The sequence below is a fragment of the Salmo salar genome, chromosome 03 (genome assembly GCF_965601325.2).
Source record: "Salmo salar chromosome 03, fSalSal1, whole genome shotgun sequence".
Taxonomy (NCBI): domain Eukaryota; kingdom Metazoa; phylum Chordata; class Actinopteri; order Salmoniformes; family Salmonidae; genus Salmo; species Salmo salar.
Window position 1 is genome coordinate 46,953,766 of NC_138293.1, and position 19,412 is coordinate 46,973,177.

At 43.3% G+C, this 19,412-nt stretch overlaps 1 protein-coding gene across 1 annotated transcript; it reads left to right on the plus strand.

Annotated features, from left to right (window-relative positions):
* The first annotated feature begins 716 nt into the window (after positions 1 to 716).
* Positions 717 to 19,149, plus strand: LOC106600531 (fibronectin type III domain-containing protein 7-like). Its single transcript, XM_014191956.1, has 9 exons — positions 717 to 879; positions 4,325 to 4,585; positions 8,097 to 8,378; positions 12,482 to 12,733; positions 14,315 to 14,569; positions 14,676 to 14,933; positions 15,211 to 15,471; positions 17,162 to 17,420; positions 19,128 to 19,149. The coding sequence occupies exons 1-9, from the start codon at positions 717 to 719 to the stop codon at positions 19,147 to 19,149; spliced, it is 2,013 nt and encodes a 670-aa protein (XP_014047431.1).
* Positions 19,150 to 19,412: the final 263 nt, after the last annotated feature.

Here is a 19,412-nt window from a genome sequence, read left to right on the forward strand (position 1 = left end):
ACAGGTGTAGACCTTACAGTGAAATGTTTACTTACGAGCCCCTAACGAACAATGCAGTTTTAAAAAATACAGATAAGAATAAGAAATAAAAGTAACAAGTAATTAAAGAGCAGCAGTAAAATAACAATAGAGAGACTATATACATTTTAAAACTGACTAATCCAGCCAGCTCACCAAATTCGCATGCACAGGAGAGAAAAATAATTAAGTGGACAGTACATTACAGAATTCAACCAACATGTCTCAAATTATATTTGTGAAATGTAGACATAAAATAAAAACTCAAGCGTTTGCAACCCAAAAACAATATAGGTTCAACATCAAACTGATTATTTTAAATGTTTTATTTATTTCACTAGGCAAGTCAGTTAAGAACAAATTCTTATTTACAATGACAGCCTACACCGGCCAAACCAGGACGATGCTGGTCCAATTGTGCGCTGCCCTATGGGACTCCCAATCACGGTCGGTTGTGATACAGCCTGGATTCGAACCAGGGTGTATGTAGTGACTCCGCTGCGCCACTCGGGAGCACCAAACGATTTGCGTTGGCAGGGAATTACACCATAGAGCTTCTAATACATGTGTTTACAAAATATTACATAAACGCAAATAATAAGCCTAAAATGTATTAATAAGTGATTTCTGTTCTTTCCCCACTTTGCAGACATAACATTCTCTGTGTTCCAAGTGACCACAAAAAGTATGACGGTGCGATGGAGTCGTTACTCCGGCGCCAGCTCTTCGCCCAGTTCCGCGGCAACTCCGTAAAGGGCTCTGTCAACTCTCTCTCCCCCAATACGGTGTACACCATGCGGGTCGAGGCCATGGATAAAACCGGAAACGTCCTGAGCTGCGCAGAGTTGGAGAGGAGCTCATGTATGTTGGCTACTGTATGCGCGCCTAATGGACGTGTGTGCGTAATGGACATGGAGAGAAAACAAATCACAGGCGTCTTTATCCTATTCCGTCATACTTTATGAATAGCACTGGTGGTAACACTCCCCGGCACAAGTCACATTATACTATGCCCTACCAGAGACCGTGGTTCAATCCCCACGTCCATATTTCCCACTGTTGCTACCACCTACCTGTATCCCCTTCTGATTTCCAAACTGTCTCAATAAAAGTGTGAAATACCCCCCCCCCCCCCCCATTTAAATCATCATCTTTATTTTTATATTTATATTTATATATATATATATATATACTGTCTATATCTATATACCTACAGTACCAGTCAAAAGTTTGGGACACACCTACTCATTCAAGGGTTTTTCTTTATTTGACTATTTTCTACATTGTATAATCATAGTGAAGACATCAAACTTATAAAATAAAACATATGGAATCATGTAGTAACCAAAAAAGTGTCAAACAAATCAAAATAGATTATATATGTTAGATTCTTCAAAGTAGCCACCCTTTGCCTTGATGACAGCTTTGCACACGCTGGGCATTCTCTCAACCAGCTTCACCTGGAATGCTTTTCCAACAGTCTTGAAGGAGTTCCCACATATGCTGAGCACTTGTTGGCTGCTTTTCCTTCACTCTGCAGACCAACTCATCCCAAACCATCTCAACTGGGTTGAGGTCGGGTGATTGTGGAGGCCAGGTCATCTAATGCAGCACTTCATCACTCTCCTTCTTGGTCAAATAGCCCTTACACAGCCTGGAGGAGAGTTGGGTCATTGTTCTGTTGAAAAACAAATGATAGTCCCACTAAGTGCAAACCAGACGGGATGGCGTAATCGCTGCAGAATGCTGCGGTAACCATGCTGATTAAGTGTGCCTTGAATTCTAAATAAATCACAGACGGTGTCACCAGCAAAGCACCCCCACACCAACACACCTCCTCCTCCATGCTTCAAGGTGGGAACCACACATGCGGAGATCATCCGTTCACCTACTCTGTGTCTCACAAAGACATGTCTCACAAAGACGCGGGTGGAATAGAAATCTCAAATTTGGACTCATCAGAACAAAGGACAGATTTCCACTGGTCTAATGTCCATTGCTTGTATTTCTTAGCCCAAGCAAGTCTCTTCTTATTGGTGTCCTTTAGTAATGGTTCCTTTGCAGCAATTCAACCACGAAGGCATGATTGACGCAGTCTCCTCTGAACAGTTGATGTTGAGATGTATCTGTTACTTGAACTCTGTGAAGCATTTATTTGGGATACAATTTCTGAGGCTGGTAACTCTAATGAATTTATCCAGAGGTAACTCTGGGTCTTCCTTTCCTGTGGAGGTCCTCATGAGAGCTAGTTTCATCATAGTGCTTGATGGTTTTTGGGACTGCACTTGAAGAAGCTTTCAAAGTTCTTGAAATGTTCCGTATTGACTGACCTTCATGTCTTAAAGTATTGATGGACAATCATTTCTCTTCGCTTATTTGAGCTGTTCTTGCAATAATATGGACTTCTTTATACCAACCCTATCTTGTCACAACACAACTGAAACGCATTAAGAAGGAAATAAATTCCACTAATTAACTTTTAACAAGGCACACCTATTAATTGAAATGAAGCTGTCTGAGAGAATGCCAAGAGTGTGCAAAGCTGTCATCAAGGCAGAGGGTGGCTAAGAATCTCAAGTATAAAATATATTTTGATTTGTTTAACAATTATTTCTGTTACTACATGATTCCCTATGTGTTATGTCATAGTTTTGATGTCTTCACTATTATTCAACAATGTAAAAATAAAGAAAAACCCTGGAATGAGTAGATGTGTCCCAAACCTTTGACTGGTACTGTAGATATATACAGTTGAAGTAAGAAGTTTACATACACCTTAGCCAAATACATTGAACCTCAGTTTTTCACAATTCCTGACATTTAATCCTAGTAAAAATTCCCTGTCTTAGGTCAGTTAGGATCACCACTTTATTTTAAGAATGGGAAATGTCAGAATAATAGTAGAGAGAACGATTCATTTCAGCTTTTATTTCTTTCAACACATTCCCAGTGGGTCAGAAATGTACATACACTCAATTAGTATTTGGTAGCATTGCCTTTAAATTGTTTAACTTGGGTCAAATGTTTTGGGTAGCCTTCCACAAGCTTCCCACAATAAGTTGGGTGAATTTTGGCCCAATCCTCCTGACAGAGCTAGTGTTACTGAGTCAGGTTTGTAGGCCTCCTTGCTCGCACACACTTTTCAGTTCTGCCCACACATTTTCTATGGGATTGAGGTCAGGGCTTTGTGATGGCCACTCCAATACTTTGACTTTGTTGTCCTTAAGCCATATTGCCACAACTTTGGAAGTATGCTTGGGGTCATTGTTTATTTGGAAGACCCATTTTGCGACCAAGCTTTAACTTCCTGACTGATGTCTTGAGATGTTTCTTCAATATATCCACATAATTTTCCTCCCTCATGATGCCATCTATTTTGTGAAGTACACCAGTCCCTCCTGCAGCAAAGCACCCCCCAACATGATGCTGCCACCCCCGTGCTTCACGGTTGGGATGTTCTTCGGCTTGCAAGCCTCCCCCTTTTTCCTCCAAACATAACGATGGTCATTATGGCCAAACAGTTCTATTTTTGTTTCATCAGACCAGAGGACATTTCTCCAAAAAGTACGATCTTTGTCCCCATGTACAGTTGCAAACCGTAGTCTGGTATGTTCATGTCTAGGAGACAGAACGCGTCTCCTTCCTGAGCGGTATGACGGCTGTGTGGTCCCATGGTGTTTATACTTGCGTACTATTGTTTGTACAGATGAACGTGGTATGTTCAGGCGTTTGGAAATTGCTCCCAAGGATGAACCAGACTTGTGGAGGTCTACAATTTCTTTTCTGAGGTCTTGGCTGATTTCTTTTGATTTTCCCATGATGTCAAGCAAAGAGGCACTGCATTTGAAGGCAGGCCTTGAAATACATCCACAGGTACACCTTCAATTGACACAAATGATGTCAATTAGCCTATCAGAAGCTTCTAAAGCCATGACATCATTTCTGGAATTTTCCAAGCTGTTCAAAGGCACAGTCAACTTAGTGTATGTAAAACTTCTGACCCACTGAAATTGTGATACAGTGAATTACAAGTTAAATAATCTGTCTGTAAACGATTGTTGGAAAAATGACTTGTGTCATGCACAAAGTAGATGTCCTATTCGACTTGCCAAAACTATAGTTTGTGAACAAGACATTTGTGGAGTGGTTGAAAAACAAGTTTTAATGACTCCAACCTAAGTGTATGTAAACTTCCGACTTCAACTGTAGATGTATACAGTATATTATAAAAAAAGAAAGATGATGATACTGAATCTGATGACGATGTGTGCATATGTGTGCGTGACCACTCTTCTCTAACCACCAGGCCCCGAGGTACCAACCATTGAGCAGGCCTACTCCAAGCAGAGCAACAGCATCACCATGGAGTTCACTGAGGTGTTTGGGGCTAGTGGCTACATCCTGCAGGCCAAGTCTGAGGTGGGAGAATTATTTTCAGAGACCGTGGTGACCAGCTCCCCAGGCACGGTGCTGCAGTTGCAGCCATACACAGACTACACCCTCAGTGTCATGTCTGTCAACAGTGGGGGACACAGCCAGCCCTCAGCACCCGTCCAGATCAGAACAGGTAGATGATTTAGTTACCTGTCCATATACCTGTTTACAAATATACCTGCTCATGTAAATACAATTGTTCATATCAGGACAGGTAAATAGATCATGTACATACACATGTTTAGGTACATACACTACCATTCAAAAGTTTGGGGTCACTTAGAAATGTCCTTGTTTTTGAAAGAGAGGCACATTTTTTTGTCCATTAAAATAACATCAAATTGATCAGAAATTCAGTGTAGACATTGTTAATGTTGTAAATGACTATTGTAGCTGGAAACAGCTGATTTGTTAAGGAATATCTACATAGGCGTACAGAGGCCCATTATCAGGAACCATCACTCCTGTGTTCCAATGACACGTTGTGTTGGCTAATCCAAGTTTATCATTTTAGAAGTCTAATTGATCATTAGAAAACCCTTTTGCAATTATGTTAGCAGAGCTGAAAACTGTTGTACAGATTACAACTGGCCTTCTTCAGACTAGTTGAGTTTAATACCCTTGTTTGAACCAAGTAGTGAGTTTATTTGTTATAATTAATTGGTATTATATTTAAAATATGATTGAATTGCTCCTAAACTGTATGTTGTTAATGCATTATGTTTTTTGAAGAAATATTTATTTAATGTATAAGTGAATAGTTTAGTTTACTTTGAAGTTTAAGTTTTGACCAATAAGGTCGCTTGTTAAGCTGTGGCCAATGGGAGTTGACCTGGTTAACGGGAGGCCTGGCAAAAAAGAGAGGGAAAAGACGTTGATAAAGGGATGGACGTTTTACATTCGGACCGTTGGTGAAGAAAAATTATAAAACACGACAGAACTAGAACAAAACCCATACCTACTAAGACATGAAGGGAAATTATAAAAGAGTTGTTATAGTTTTGTTAAAACTTAGTAAAGACTGAAGCTACCGTCTCGTCGTGGAGGTATTTGCCAGCCTTGAGGTTAGCCTAGCATCGTGTGACACCGGGAGATAATTGCATGGGAAGCTTAACAAGTTCATGTTCCCATGGGATATCGGTTACGGCTAAGGAGTACTGTCTGCATGGGTAGCTGTGCTTGCCTTGGACTTTGTGAGGAAACCTGCATGGAACTGCCATACTTCCCTGAGGGAATATCTACTAAGTACTGAGTAACCACAATGTGAGGTGCTTCTGGATATTTTTGGGTGTTGTCATTTTATTTTTAGCTCCAACGCGCGCCAACGGTTTATTTAAGCAAACTTGAAATCATTTGGACACGGTTGTGCACGACTCATTGTGGTTTATTATTTTTTATTTCTTTTGATGTTGTGTCTGAAAATGTATTTGTGTTTGAAAATGTTTTAATACACATATGGAACGTTATGTATGTTGCCTTGGTGGAGTCATTGATTGTTTCAATTTCATTTAATGCATGGGATGGTTTATCCTGATTCAATAACAGAAACCTATAATCATTTCATCTGAAGTGAATACCCTATTGTCATAACCCTAGATAGTTTACAATATGAATTCTTATTGGAGATGTCCTTCTCACCTAACATCCCATGCTGTTGAGGCACTCTACATAAATTAATATTGTGAGAGTCATATTCGAGCCTGGTGAGAGGGTTACATGAGTATCTGGAGCATCAGCATTTGTGGGTTTGATTACAGGCTCAAAATGGCCAGAAACAAAGAACTTTCTTCTGAAACTCGTCAGTCTATTCTTGTTCTGAGAAATTAAGGTTATTCCATGCGAGAAATTGTAAGAAACTGAAGATCTCGTACAACGCTGTGTACCACTCCCTTCACAGAACAGCGCAAACTGGCTCTACCCAGAATAGAAAGAGGAGTGGGAGGCCCCGGTCCACAACTGAGCAAGAGGACAAGTACATTAGTGTCTAGTTTGAGAAACAGACGCCTCACAAGTCCTCAACTGGCAGCTTCATTAAATAGTACCCGCAAAACACCAGTCTCAACGTCAACAGTGAAGAGGCGACTCCGAGATGCTGGCCTTCTAGACAGAGTTGCAAAGAAAAAGCCATATCTCAGACTAGCAAATAAAAATAAAAGATTAAGATGCGCAAAAGAACACTGACACTGGACAGAGGAAGATTGGAAAAAAGTGTTATGGACAGACAAATTTAAGTTTGAGGTGTTTGGATCACAAAAAATAACATTTGTGAGACAATTTTTTTTTTAAAGATGGAGGAGTTCTTGATGCCATCTGTCAAACATGGTGAAGGCAATGTGATGGTCTGGGGTGCTTGGTGGTGGTAAAGTGGGAGATTTGTACAAGGTAAAAGGGATCTTGAAGAAGGAAGGCTATCACTCCATTTTGCAACGCCATGCCATACCCTGTGGACGGCACTTAATTGGAACCAATATCCTCCTACAACAGGACAATGACCCAAAGCACAGCTCCAAACTATGCAAGAACTATTTAGGGAAGAAGCAGTTAACTGGTATTCTGTCTATAATGGAGTGGCCAGCACAGTCACTGCATCTCAACCCTATTGAGCAGTTGTGGGACCAGCTTGACCGTATGGTACATAAGAAGTGCCTATCAAGCCAATCCAATTTGTGGGAGGTGCTTCAGGAAGCATGGGGTGAAATCTCTTCAGATTACCTCAACAAATTGACAACTAGAATGCCAAAGGTCTGCAAGGCTGTAATTGCTGCAAATGGAGGATTCTTCGACGAAAGCAAAGTTTGAAGGACACAATTATTATTTCAATTAAAAATCATTATTTATAACCTTGTCAACGTCTTGACTATATTTCCTATACATTTTGCAACTCATTTCATGTATGTTTTCATGGAAAAGAAGGACATTTCTAAGTGACCCTAAACTTTTGAACTGTAGTGTGTATAGACCCGTTCAGATATTTACCTGTCGGATATATGCACCTGTTTAGATACATATTCCTGTCCAGGTTCATATACCTGTTCAGGTAGCTGAGCTATTCCAAAATCTGTTTTCCCAAACCAAGACATAACCTTACACTTCTTTGAGACAAGTTCTAAAACTGTCTCAGGACCTATGGTTAGAAGGGCAGAATGCCACATATCAGAAGTGGCCTTGAGTTTAATGTTGCACTAATTAGAAAGGCAAAGGACAATTAGTATCTATTTCATCCGAGCCACATTGAAGAATAGATCACAGTCAATGAGTCTGTCCCACAACTTTCACTCACTCTTCAAATTAAATTAAAAGTTGTTTACTTAAGATCCTAATCATGACTGAAACGCTCTGAGAGACAAAGGGCTGCTATCTCCTACCTAGAGCCATAATGGAGTGCAGTTTCACAGCTCCGTTGGGATAGTGGGTGCATGGGGCGGAAACTGTGATGCAACGGTAACTATCTCCCCATTTGAACCTCAGAATATGAGAAGTGAAACCATGAGAACTACGTTGTCTCCTCTCCCCAAGATTTTCCACAGGAAAATCAATATTATTTGACACCTAACAAGCAAAGAATGATGACTCTCTCTGTCTCTCCCCCTCTCCCCCTGTCTATCAATTTATTAATCTTCAGTTTCCTCCCTTACCATCCCCAGTGGTGGTGGCCCCAGAGCTCAACTCAACCTCTCCCAGTAATGACACCATCTTGGTGACCTGGTCTCCGGTAGACCATGTCATCCTCTACATCCTCTGCATCATCAGGGAAGGCTCCGACTTCCGCCTCAAACTCAACACCAGCAATCCCTTCATGAACTTTGATGAACTGGAGCCCGGCACCACCTACTGCATTAAGGGCACGGCATGGGACCTGGACGGTCGCCCCGGAGACGACCTCACTGTGTGTCAGATCACCCTTAAGCATGGCAATTGGGTGTTTGGTAACTTAAAATAGCTTTTATTTGACCAGGAAGGCTTTGGTAAGATGTTGTAACCTTTGTCGAGAGAAAGACCTGGCTAGATGACCGAAAGGGAAAAGCTATTTATACTTTGTGTATAGACACAATACTCAACAATAGACACAATGTAACAAATATGACAAAGCCTGGCAGAAAGAGTCACTGGTTGGGAGGGGTCTGCTATGGGGCTGGTAAACATTTTCATCAGAGCCTATCCACCTAGTGGTAGGCCAACCTGGACTCAGGGGTAGACGTAGCATAGTAAATATGTCTCCCTCTATTTAGAATGATATGTTAAGTTTCCTATGGTATATATTAATTTGTGTACGTCCATCATCCATTTCGTATGATATGTTATGAATTACAATTCATATATGTTACGAATTTCAATTTGTACAATATGTTACAAATTTACAATATGTATGACACGTTACGAAATCCAATTTGTTGTGGCTAACGTAACCATACCAAACATAACATATCATACTGATTTCAATGTCCAAGAAAGGCATTGATGTTTATGGTTGGAGCAACGTGTACCTAAGCGATTATATGCAACGCAGGACAGGCTAGATAAACTAGTAATATCATCAACCATGTGTAGTTAACTAGTGATTATGATTGATTGATTGTTTTTATAAGATAAGTTTAATGCTAGCTAGCAACTTACCTTAGCTTCTTACTGCATTCGCGTAACCTCGTGGAGTGCAATGTAAAGCAGGTGGTTAGAGCGTTGGACTAGTTAACCGTAAGGTTGCAAGATTGAATCCCTGAGCTGACAAGGTAAAAATCTGTCGTTCTGCCCCTGAACAAGGCAGTTAACCCACCGTTCCTAGGCCGTCATTGAAAATAGGAATGTGTTCTTAACTGACTTGCCTAGTTAAATAAAGGTCTTAAAAAAAAAAACGGCCAAATCGGCATCTAAAAATACTGATTTCCGATCGTTATGAAAACTTGAAATCGGCCCTAATTAATCGGCCATTCCGATTAATCGGTCGACCTCTACTGGAGGCTTCGTGCCATGGATCATCACTGGAGGCTCCGGGCCATGGATTATCACTGGAGGCTACGGGCCATGGATTATCACTGGAGGCTTCGTGCCATGGATCATCACTACAGGCTTCGGACCATGGATCATCATTGGAGGCTTCGTACGTGGAGCCGGAACAGGTCTCACCGGACTGGGGAGACGCACTGGAGGCCGGGTGTGCAGAGCAGGCACAGGGCGTACCAGGCTGGAGAGACGCACTGGAGACCGGGTGCACGGAGCTGGCACAGGATATACTGGGCCGTGGAGGCACACTGGAGGTCTGGAGCGTAGGGCTGGCACAACCCGTCCTGGCTGAATGCTCACTTTAGCCCGGCAAGTGCGGGGTGCTGGCACAGGACGAACTGGGCTGTGAAGGCGCACTGGCGACACAGTGCGTAGAGCTGGCGCAGGATATCCTGGACCGAGGAGGCGTACTGGAGACCAGGAGCGCTGAGCCGGCACAATCCGTCCTGGCTGAATGCCCACTCTAGCATGGCAAATGCGGGCGCAGGCACAGAGCGCACCGGGCTATGAATGCGCACTGGAGATATAGTGCTGATCACAGCATAACACGGTGCCTGACTGGTCACATGCTCCCCACGGTAAGCACGGGGAGTTGGCTCAGGTCTCAACCCTGACTTGGCCAATCTCCCCGTGTGCCCCCCCCACAGATTTTTTTGGGAGCTGCCTCTCGGGCTTCCGTTGTTGCCGTGCTAATTCCTTGTAACATCGCCGTTCTACTCTCGCTGCCTCTATCTCCTCCTTCGGACGGCGATACTCCCCGTCCTGCCTCCAGGGTCCTTTCCCGTCTAGGATTTCCGCCCAGGTCCATTCGTCCTGACCACGCTGCTTGGTCCTTTGGTGGTGGTTAGTTCTGTAACGGCTCTCGTCGGACCAAAGCGCAGCGTGGAAAGTGTTCATGATTTTTATTGATCAAAAAACACTCGAACAAAGTAACAAAACGAAAAGCGAACAGTTTTGTCAGGTAATAGAATACTAAAGAGAAAATAACTAACCACAAAACACAGGTGGGAAAAGGCTGCCTAAGTATGTTTCCAGCTGCCTCTGATTAGGAACCATAATCGGCCAAAAACAAAGAAATAGACAACATAGAATGCCCACCCCACATCACACCCTGACCTAACCAAATAGAGAAATAAAACGTCTCTCTAAGGTCAGGGCGTGACACTTTAGCAGTATGCTTAGGGTCATTGTCCTGCTGGAAGGTGAACCTCATCCCAGTCTCAAAACTCTGGAAGACTGAAACAGGCTTCCCTCAAGAATTTCCCTGTATTTCGCGTCATCCATCATTCCTTCAATTCTGACCAGTTTCCCAGTCCCTGAAAATGAAAAACATCCCCACAGCATGATGCTGCCACCACCATGCTTCACTGTGGGGATGGTGTTCTCGGGGTGATGAGCGGTGTTGGGTTTGCGCCAGACATAGCGTTTACCTTGATGGCCAAAAAGCTACATTTCAGTCTCATCTGACCAGAGTACCTTCTTTCATATGTTTGTTGAGTCTCCCACATGCCTTTTGGCGAACACCAAAAGTGTTTGTTTATTTTTTTTCTTTAAGCAATGGCTTTTTTCTGGACACTTTTCCTTAAAGCCCAGCTCTGTGGAGTGTAAGGCTTAATGTGGTCCTATGGACAGATACTCCAATCTCCGCTGTGGAGCTTTGCAGCTCCTTCAGGGTTATCTTTGGTCTCTTTGTTGCCTCTCTGATTAATGCCCTCCTTGCCTGGTCTGTGAGTTTTGGTGGGCGGCCCTCTCTTGGCAGGTTTGTTGTGGTGCCATATTCTTTCCATTTTTTAATAATGGATTTAATGGTGCTCCGTGGGATGTTCAAAGTTTCTGATATTTTTTTATAACCCAACCCTGATCTGTACTTCTCCACAACTTTTTCCCTGACCTGTTTGGAGAGCTCCTTGGTCTTCATGGTGCCACTTGCTGTTACGGCTTGGTAGTCGTGGAGGAGGAATGAGGCGCAGGAAGCAGCGAACACAGGGTAGTGGTGTTTTTAATATACACTCACACAAAAACAAATGTTCCCAAACACAGGGGAGAAAACACATACGGCGTAAAACAACGCCGACACGAACATAAGCCGTCTGACAAGAAACAATCCCGCACAACACGGAAGCGGGCCAGCTAAATTAAATAGCCCCGCTAATTAACTAAACTGAACACAGGTGCCCAAAACCAAAAAAAGGGAAAACCAAAAAGGGAATCGGTGGCAGCTAATAGGCCGGTGACGACGACCACCGAGCGCCACCCGAGCAGGAGGGGGCGCCACCGTCGGTGGGAATCGTGACACTTGCTTGGTGGTGCCCCTTGCTTAGTGGTGTTGCAGACTCTGGGGCCTTTCAGAACAGCTGTATGTATGTATGTATGTATGTATGTATGTATGTATGTATGTATGTATGTATGTATGTATGTATGTATGTATGTATGTATGTATGTATGTATATATATGTATATATATGTATATATATATATATATATATATATATATAGAAATCATGTGACACTTAGATTGCACACAGGTGGACTTTATTTAACTAATTATGTGACTTCTGAAGGTAATTGGTTGCACCAGATCTTATTTAGGGGCTTCATAGCAAAGGGGGTGAATACACACCACTTTTCTGTATTTATTGTTGTTTTTTTTTACATTTTTTGAAATAAGTATTTTTTTTTATTTCACTTCACCAATTTGGACTATTTTGTGTATGTCCATTACATGAAATCCAAATAAAAATCCATTTAAATTACAGGTTGTAATGCAACAAAATAGGAAAAACGCCAAGGGGGATGAATACTTTTGCAAGGCACTGTATGTTATGTCTAGTCTATGAGACCAGGCTGGGTAGGCAGAGTTAATTACAACCCAGGTATTACTGTATATGTCTGCACTGTGTTTGTGTTTTTCCTTGAATAGATGTATGCGAGTCTCTCTGTGTGTCAATCAGTGTGCTTATGTGCATATTCATTTCTATCATTACGTTTATTTTTGTGTCTTTAAATAATTGCATGTTTCTCTCTGTTCCAGGTCCTCTCAGCCCTGAAGCCATCCAGGTGTTGTTGACCCAAGGCACGTCTGTGGAGTTGTCAGTCTACTGGCAGACGGTGCGTGGTGCGGATGACTACTTGGCCAAGACCTCTACTGGTCAGAACTGCTCTGCCTCAGAGAGGTACTGTATCATCAGTCCACTGCGCTGCGGGCAGAACCACCGTGTGACTGTTACTGCCGAGAACAGTGCTGGACGCAGCAACCCCTCTGACCCTGAGGACTTCATCACATGTATGTATACCCCTAACCCTTGACCTCTCATCTGTGACCCTTAACCTAATCTCAGGGATAAGGTATGTGTAATGTAATCCTATGCTAATCTTTCTTGTGTCTCTCTGTCAGTCCCATGCCCTCCAGATATTTCCAGTGTTATTACTATGGTATAAGGTCTACAGTGGCAAGAAAAAGTATGTGATCTCTGGAATTACCTGTATTTCTGCATAAATTGGTCATCAAATTTGATCTGATCTTCATCTAAGTCACAACAAAAGACAAACATAGTGTGCTTAAACTAATAACACACAAATTATTGCATTTTTATTGTCTATATTGAATACATAATTTAAACATTCACAGTGTAGGTTGGAAAAAGTATGTGAACCCCTAGGCTAATGACTTCTCCAAAAGTTAATTGGTGTCAGGAATCAGCTAGCCTGGAGTCCAATCAATGAGACGAGATTGGAGATGTTGGTTAGAGCTGCCTTGCCCTATAAAAAACACTCACAAAATGTGAGTTTGTTATTCACAAGAAGCATTGCCAGATGTGAACCACGCTTCGAACAAAAGAGATCTCAGAAGACCTAAGATTAAGTATTGTTGACTTGCATAAAGCTGGAAAGGGTTACAAAAGTATCTCTAAAAGCCTTGATGTTCATCAGTCCACGGTAAGACACATTGTCTATAAACGGAGAAAGTTCAGTACTGTTGCTACTCTCCCTAGGAGTGGCCGTCCTGCAAAGATGACTGCAAGAGCACAGTGCAGAATGCTCAATGAGGTTAAAAAGAATCCTAGAGTGTCAGCTAAAGACTTACAGAACATGCTAACATCTCTGTTGACGAGTCTACGATATGTAAAACACTAAACAAGAACGGTGTTCATGGGAGGACACCACGGAAGAAGCCACTGCTGTCCAACAAAACATTGCTGAACGTCTGAAGTTTGCAAAAGTGCACCTGGATGTTCCACAGCGCTACTGGCAAAATATTCTGTGGACAGATGAAACTACAGTTGAGTTGTTTGGAAGGAACACACAACACTATGTGTAGAGAAAAAAAGGCACAGCTTCAACAAAAGAAAATACGCCTTCTGGAGTGGTCCAGTCAGAGTCCTGACCTCGACCCGATTGAGATGCTGTGGCATGACCTCAAGAAAGCAGTTCACACCAGACATCCCAAGAATATTGCTGAACTGAAACAGTTTTATAAAGAAGAATGGTCCAAAATTCCTCCTGACCGTTGTGCAGTTCTGATCCGCAACTACAGAACACATTTGGTTGAGGTTATTGCTGCCATAGGAGGGTCAACCAGATATTAAATCCAAGGGTTCACACACTTTTTCCACTCTGCACTGTGAATGTTTACACAGTGTTTAATAAAGACATGAAAATGTAGAATTGTTTGTGTGTTATTAGTTTAAGCATACTGTGTTTGTCTATTGTTGTGACCTAGATGAAGATCTGATCAAATGTTATGACCAATTGATGCAGAAATCCAGGTATTTCCAAAGGGTTCACATACTTTTTCTTGCCACTGTAGATAATGTAATGTGCTGCCTGGAGTTCTATATTTATATATCTCGTGTCTCTCCATCAGTCCCGTGCACTCCGGAGCGTATCTGGGTAGAGGAGCGCGAGGCAGGCAGCTGCTCGATGGAGTGGACCGAGATGCCCCTGGTGGATCACTACATGGCCTTCATCAAGAGAGACGACGGCGCTGAGGAGCTCTGTAATACCACCGACACCACCTGTCAATTCCACTGCATGTGTGGGTACACCTACCTCACCACCGTGTTCGCCTACAACCATGCTGGGTCCAGTCCTCCAGGAGAAGTGTTGAACTATACTACTAGTAAGAGTTATTATACTGTCCACGCGCACACACACACACACACACACACACACACACACACACACACCTTTGTCAAGTCACTCACCTCTTTTTTCTTCCTCCTCAGTCCCATGTTGCCCAGAGGATGTTACCATAGCACTGGTGTCCACGGAAACCCTGGAGATCATGTGGTCATCGGTGCGAGGGGCGGAGCTATACGAGACGATGGCGGGGGAGATTGATGAAGTCATCCACTGTAAGGACACGGCGCCTGTGTGTGCTCTGTCTGACCTGCGCTGTAACACACAGTACAGTGTGGTGGTGACACCATGCCGCGAGATACAAGGCTGCAACCACACATGCAAACCTCATACACATGAGACAGGTAACACAAACACATTCACACACACAAGACCGACAGCACACATACACATTCACACAAGAAACAGGTTACACACACACACACACACTCATACATACAATGCAGGTAACAAACACATACACAGTGAAGACAAGTAATAGATAGACAAATATAGCACTGGAAATGTACGGTCACTTACAGAAACATTACATATATTCCATATTTTCATTCATACTGTACTTTCAAGAATCCAATCCATCAATCAATGAACCAATCCATTAACCCCTGGTTCCCCCTTCAGCTCCCTGTTCTCCAGAGATCCTGAGTGTGTCTCAGATCAACTCGTCCTCCAATGTCAGTGTCCTGTACATGGCCTCCAACACCCTCAACACTACCTACACCATCACAGCCCTGGGGCTCACCAACACACACACCTGTCAATCCGTCTCCACCTCCTGTCAGCTCACACAGCTGTCCTGTGGAGCCACCTATGATGTTACGGCGTATGCCAGCACGGCAGTGGGGCGAAGCCTGCCCAGCTACAGCGTGCCCCTGGAGACAGGTACGGGAAACCCTGTGTGAGAGAATGTGTTAATGAGTAGTGCAATATGGGAATTAGGGTGTCATTTGAGACTTGTACTTGGTGAATGTGTGGGGTTTAATATAACCTGTTCCTTCACCCAGAGCCATATACAGTGCATTCAGAAAAAGTATTCAGACGCCTTCCCTTTTTCCACATTTTGTTATGTTACAGCATTATTCTAAAAATGATTCAATTAAATGTTTTTCTCATCAATCTATACACAATACCCCATAATGACAAAGCCAAAACAGGTTTTTACATTTGAGACAAAAACAGAAATACCTTATTTACACAAGTATTCAGACCCTTTGCTATGAGACTCGAAATTGAGCTCAGGTGCATCCTGTTTCCATTGATCATCCTTGATGTTTCTACAACTTGATTGGAGTCCACCTGTGGTAAATTCAATTGATTGGACATGATTTGGAAAGGCACACACCTAGTTGACAGTGCATGTCAGAGCAAAAACCAAGCCATGACGTTGAAGGAATTGTCCGTAGAGCTCCAAGACAGGATTGTGTTAAGGCACAGATCTGGGGAAGGGTACCAAAAAATGTTTGCAGCATTGAAGGTCCCCAAGAACAAAGTTGCCTCCATCATTCTTAAATGGAAGAAGCTTGGAACCACCAAGACTCTTCCAAGAGCTGGCCACCCAGCCAAACTGAGCAATCGGGGAAGAAGAGCCTTGGCCAGGGAGGTGACCAAGAACTTGATTGTCACTCTGACAGCGCTCCAGAGCGCTGTCAGAGTGACAATCAGCGCTCTGACAGCGCTTCCTCTGTGGAGATGGGAGAACCTTCGAGAAGGACAACCATCTCTGCAGCATTCCACCAATCAGGCCTTTATGGTAGAGTGGCCAGACAGAAACCACTCCTCAGTAAAAGGCACATGAATGCCAAGCATCATGTCTGGAGGAAACCTGGCACCATCCCTACGGTGAAGCATGGTGGTGGCAGCATCATGCTAGGGGGATGTTTTCAGTGGCAGGGACTGGGAGACTGGTCAGGATCGAGGGAAAGATGAAAGTTGGAAAATACAGATTCTTGATGTAAACCTGCTCAAGAGCGCTCAGGTTCATCTTCCAACAGGACAACGACCCTAAGCACACAGCCAAGACAATGCAGGACTGGCTTTGGGACAAGTCTTTGAATGTTCTTGAGTGGCCAAGCTAGAGCCCGGACTTGAACCCGATCGAACATCTCTGGAGAGACCTGAAAATAGCTATGCAGCGACCCTCCCCATCCAACTTGACAGAGCTTGAGAGGATCTGCAGAGAAGAATGTGAGAAACACCCCAAATACAGATGTGCCAAGTTTGTAGTGTCATACCCAAGAAGCCTTGAGGCTGTAATCGCTGCCAAAGGTGCTTCAACAAAGTACTGAGTAAAGGCTCTGAACACTTATGTAAATGTGATATTTCAGTTTTTTTATTTGTAATTTTTGCTAAAATTTCTAAAAACCTGTTTTTCCTTTGTCATTATGGGATAGATTGATGAGGGGAAAAAAACACTAACTCATTTTAGAATAAGGCTGTAACGTAACAAAATGAGGAAAAAGTCAAGGGGTCTGAATACACTGTATATAGAGAGTTTGGCAAACTTGGTCTGTGACTCAAATGACACCATATTCCCTATCCAGTGCACTAGTTTTACATTCTGCTCCCTTCCCAGGTCCCTGCTGTCCCTCCACCCTGACAGTAGACCAGGTGACCCAAGCCATGACCAACATCACCTGGACCCATGCTAGATGGGCAAGCTTCTACGTCACTGCGCTGACATCATCGCGGGGATATGCCAAGTGCCACACCATGGACACGCACTGCCTGATGGGATGCATCACCTGCGGGACCAACTACAGCGTGAGCCTGGAGGCCATCAGCAGGACAGGCCACATGTCAGAGTGCAGCTATCATGGGTTCTCCTCCAGTGGGTACACACAGGCTACACATTCACACAGACACACACATACAGTGGGGGAAAAAAGTATTTGATCCCCTGCTGATTTTGTACTTTTGCCCACTTACAAAGAAATGATCAGTCTATCATTTTAATGGTAGGTTTATTTGAACAATGAGAGACAGAATAACAACAACAAAATCCAGAATAACGCATGTCAAAAATGTTATAAATTGATTTGCATTTTAATGAGGGAAATAAGTATTTGACCCCTTTGCAAAACATGACTTAGTACTTGGTGGCAAAACCCTTGTTGGCAATCACAGAGGTCAGACGTTTCTTGTAGTTGGCCACCAGGTTTGCACACATCTCAGGATGGATCTTCTCCAAGTCATTAAGGTTTCGAGGCTGACGTTTGGCAACTCGAACCTTCAGCTCCCTCCACAGATTTTCTATGGGATTAAGGTCTGGAGACTGGCTAGGCCACTCCAGGACCTTAATGTGCTTCTTCTTGAGCCACACCAGTTGTCCTCTGAATCATTCAGATGTTCATTGGCAAACTTCAGACGGGCATGTATATGTATTCTTGAGCAGGGGGACCTTGCGGGCGCTGCAGGATTTCAGTCCTTCACGGCGTAGTGTGTTACCAATTGTTTTCTTGGTGACTATGGTCCCAGCTGCCTTGAGATCATTGACAAGATCCTCCCGTGTAGTTCTGGGCTGATTCCTCACCGTTCTCATGATCATTGCAACTCCACGAGGTGAGATCTTGCATGGAGCCCCAGGCCGAGGGAGATTGACAGTTCTTTTGTGTTTCTTCCATTTGCGAATAATCGCACCAAATGTTGTCACCTTCTCACCAAGCTGCTTGGCGATGGTCTTGTAGCCCATTCCAGCCTTGTGTAGGTCTACAATCTTGTCCCTGACATCCTTGGAGAGCTCTTTGGTCTTGGCCATGGTGGAGAGTTTGGAATCTGATTGATTGATTGCTTCTGTGGACAGGTGTCTTTTATACAGGTAACAAGCTGCGGTTAGGAGCACTCCCTTTAAGAGTGTGCTCCTAATCTCAGCTCGTTACCTGTATAAAAGACACCTGGGAGCCAGAAATCTTTCTGATTGAGAGGGGGTCAAATACTTATTTCCCTCATTAAAATGCAAATCAATTTATAACATTTTTGACATGCGTTTTTCTGGATATTTTTGTTGTTATTCTGTCTCTCACTGTTCAAATAAACCTACCATTAAAATTATAGACTGATCCTTTCTTTATCAGTGGGCAAACGTTCAAAATCAGCCTGAATTTAAAATGGATTAAATCGGCCTGTCTGGATTCTTCTTGAGCAGCTTTTACACTTTCCCTTACATACTCTGCCATCTTGAATAAATTATAGTTCCTTTCTTCTATCAAATCATTACTCCACCATGCTGCTTGCAACTGTAAAGCCTGGACATGAGGGACGTGTATCCCACCCAATTGCACCGGGAAATGTACTTCTAAACAGAATGGTTCAGTTGGGATTGGGCAGAGCGATCCTTCGTAGATCATATTTGATGATGAATCACACACCACTGGGTCGCTCAGACTTGCCAAGCCCCTGTTGCCTCTACCAGAATAACTACCTCCCACACTGCTGAACCACTATGTGAGAAAGAACGCATGGTGGCGCATGAGCAAGTTACCCATTTTCCCTCAACACAATAGTCGGTAGTGGAAATCCAGGTCTCTTTGCCCCTTTCCCAGTAGCCCCCTCGGCCCAGCCTGATGAAATGGTCACCTTGCTGCATTCGCATAGATTGGAATCTATTCACTTTCATAACATACATTTTCTCAAACTGGGGTCAGACTACTGTTAAATTCCGTTCCCACTCAGATATGCAGTATCTATGGCAATCCCGACCAAAGGTTCATTTTCAATATGGGAAACATCTATCTGTGCGGTGAGTAGGCTCGCCAACTGCTGTTTTACTCAATCCGGTACCTTCCCTATCTGCAGGTGTGCAATGTCCTCTATCATTTGGTCTTTAA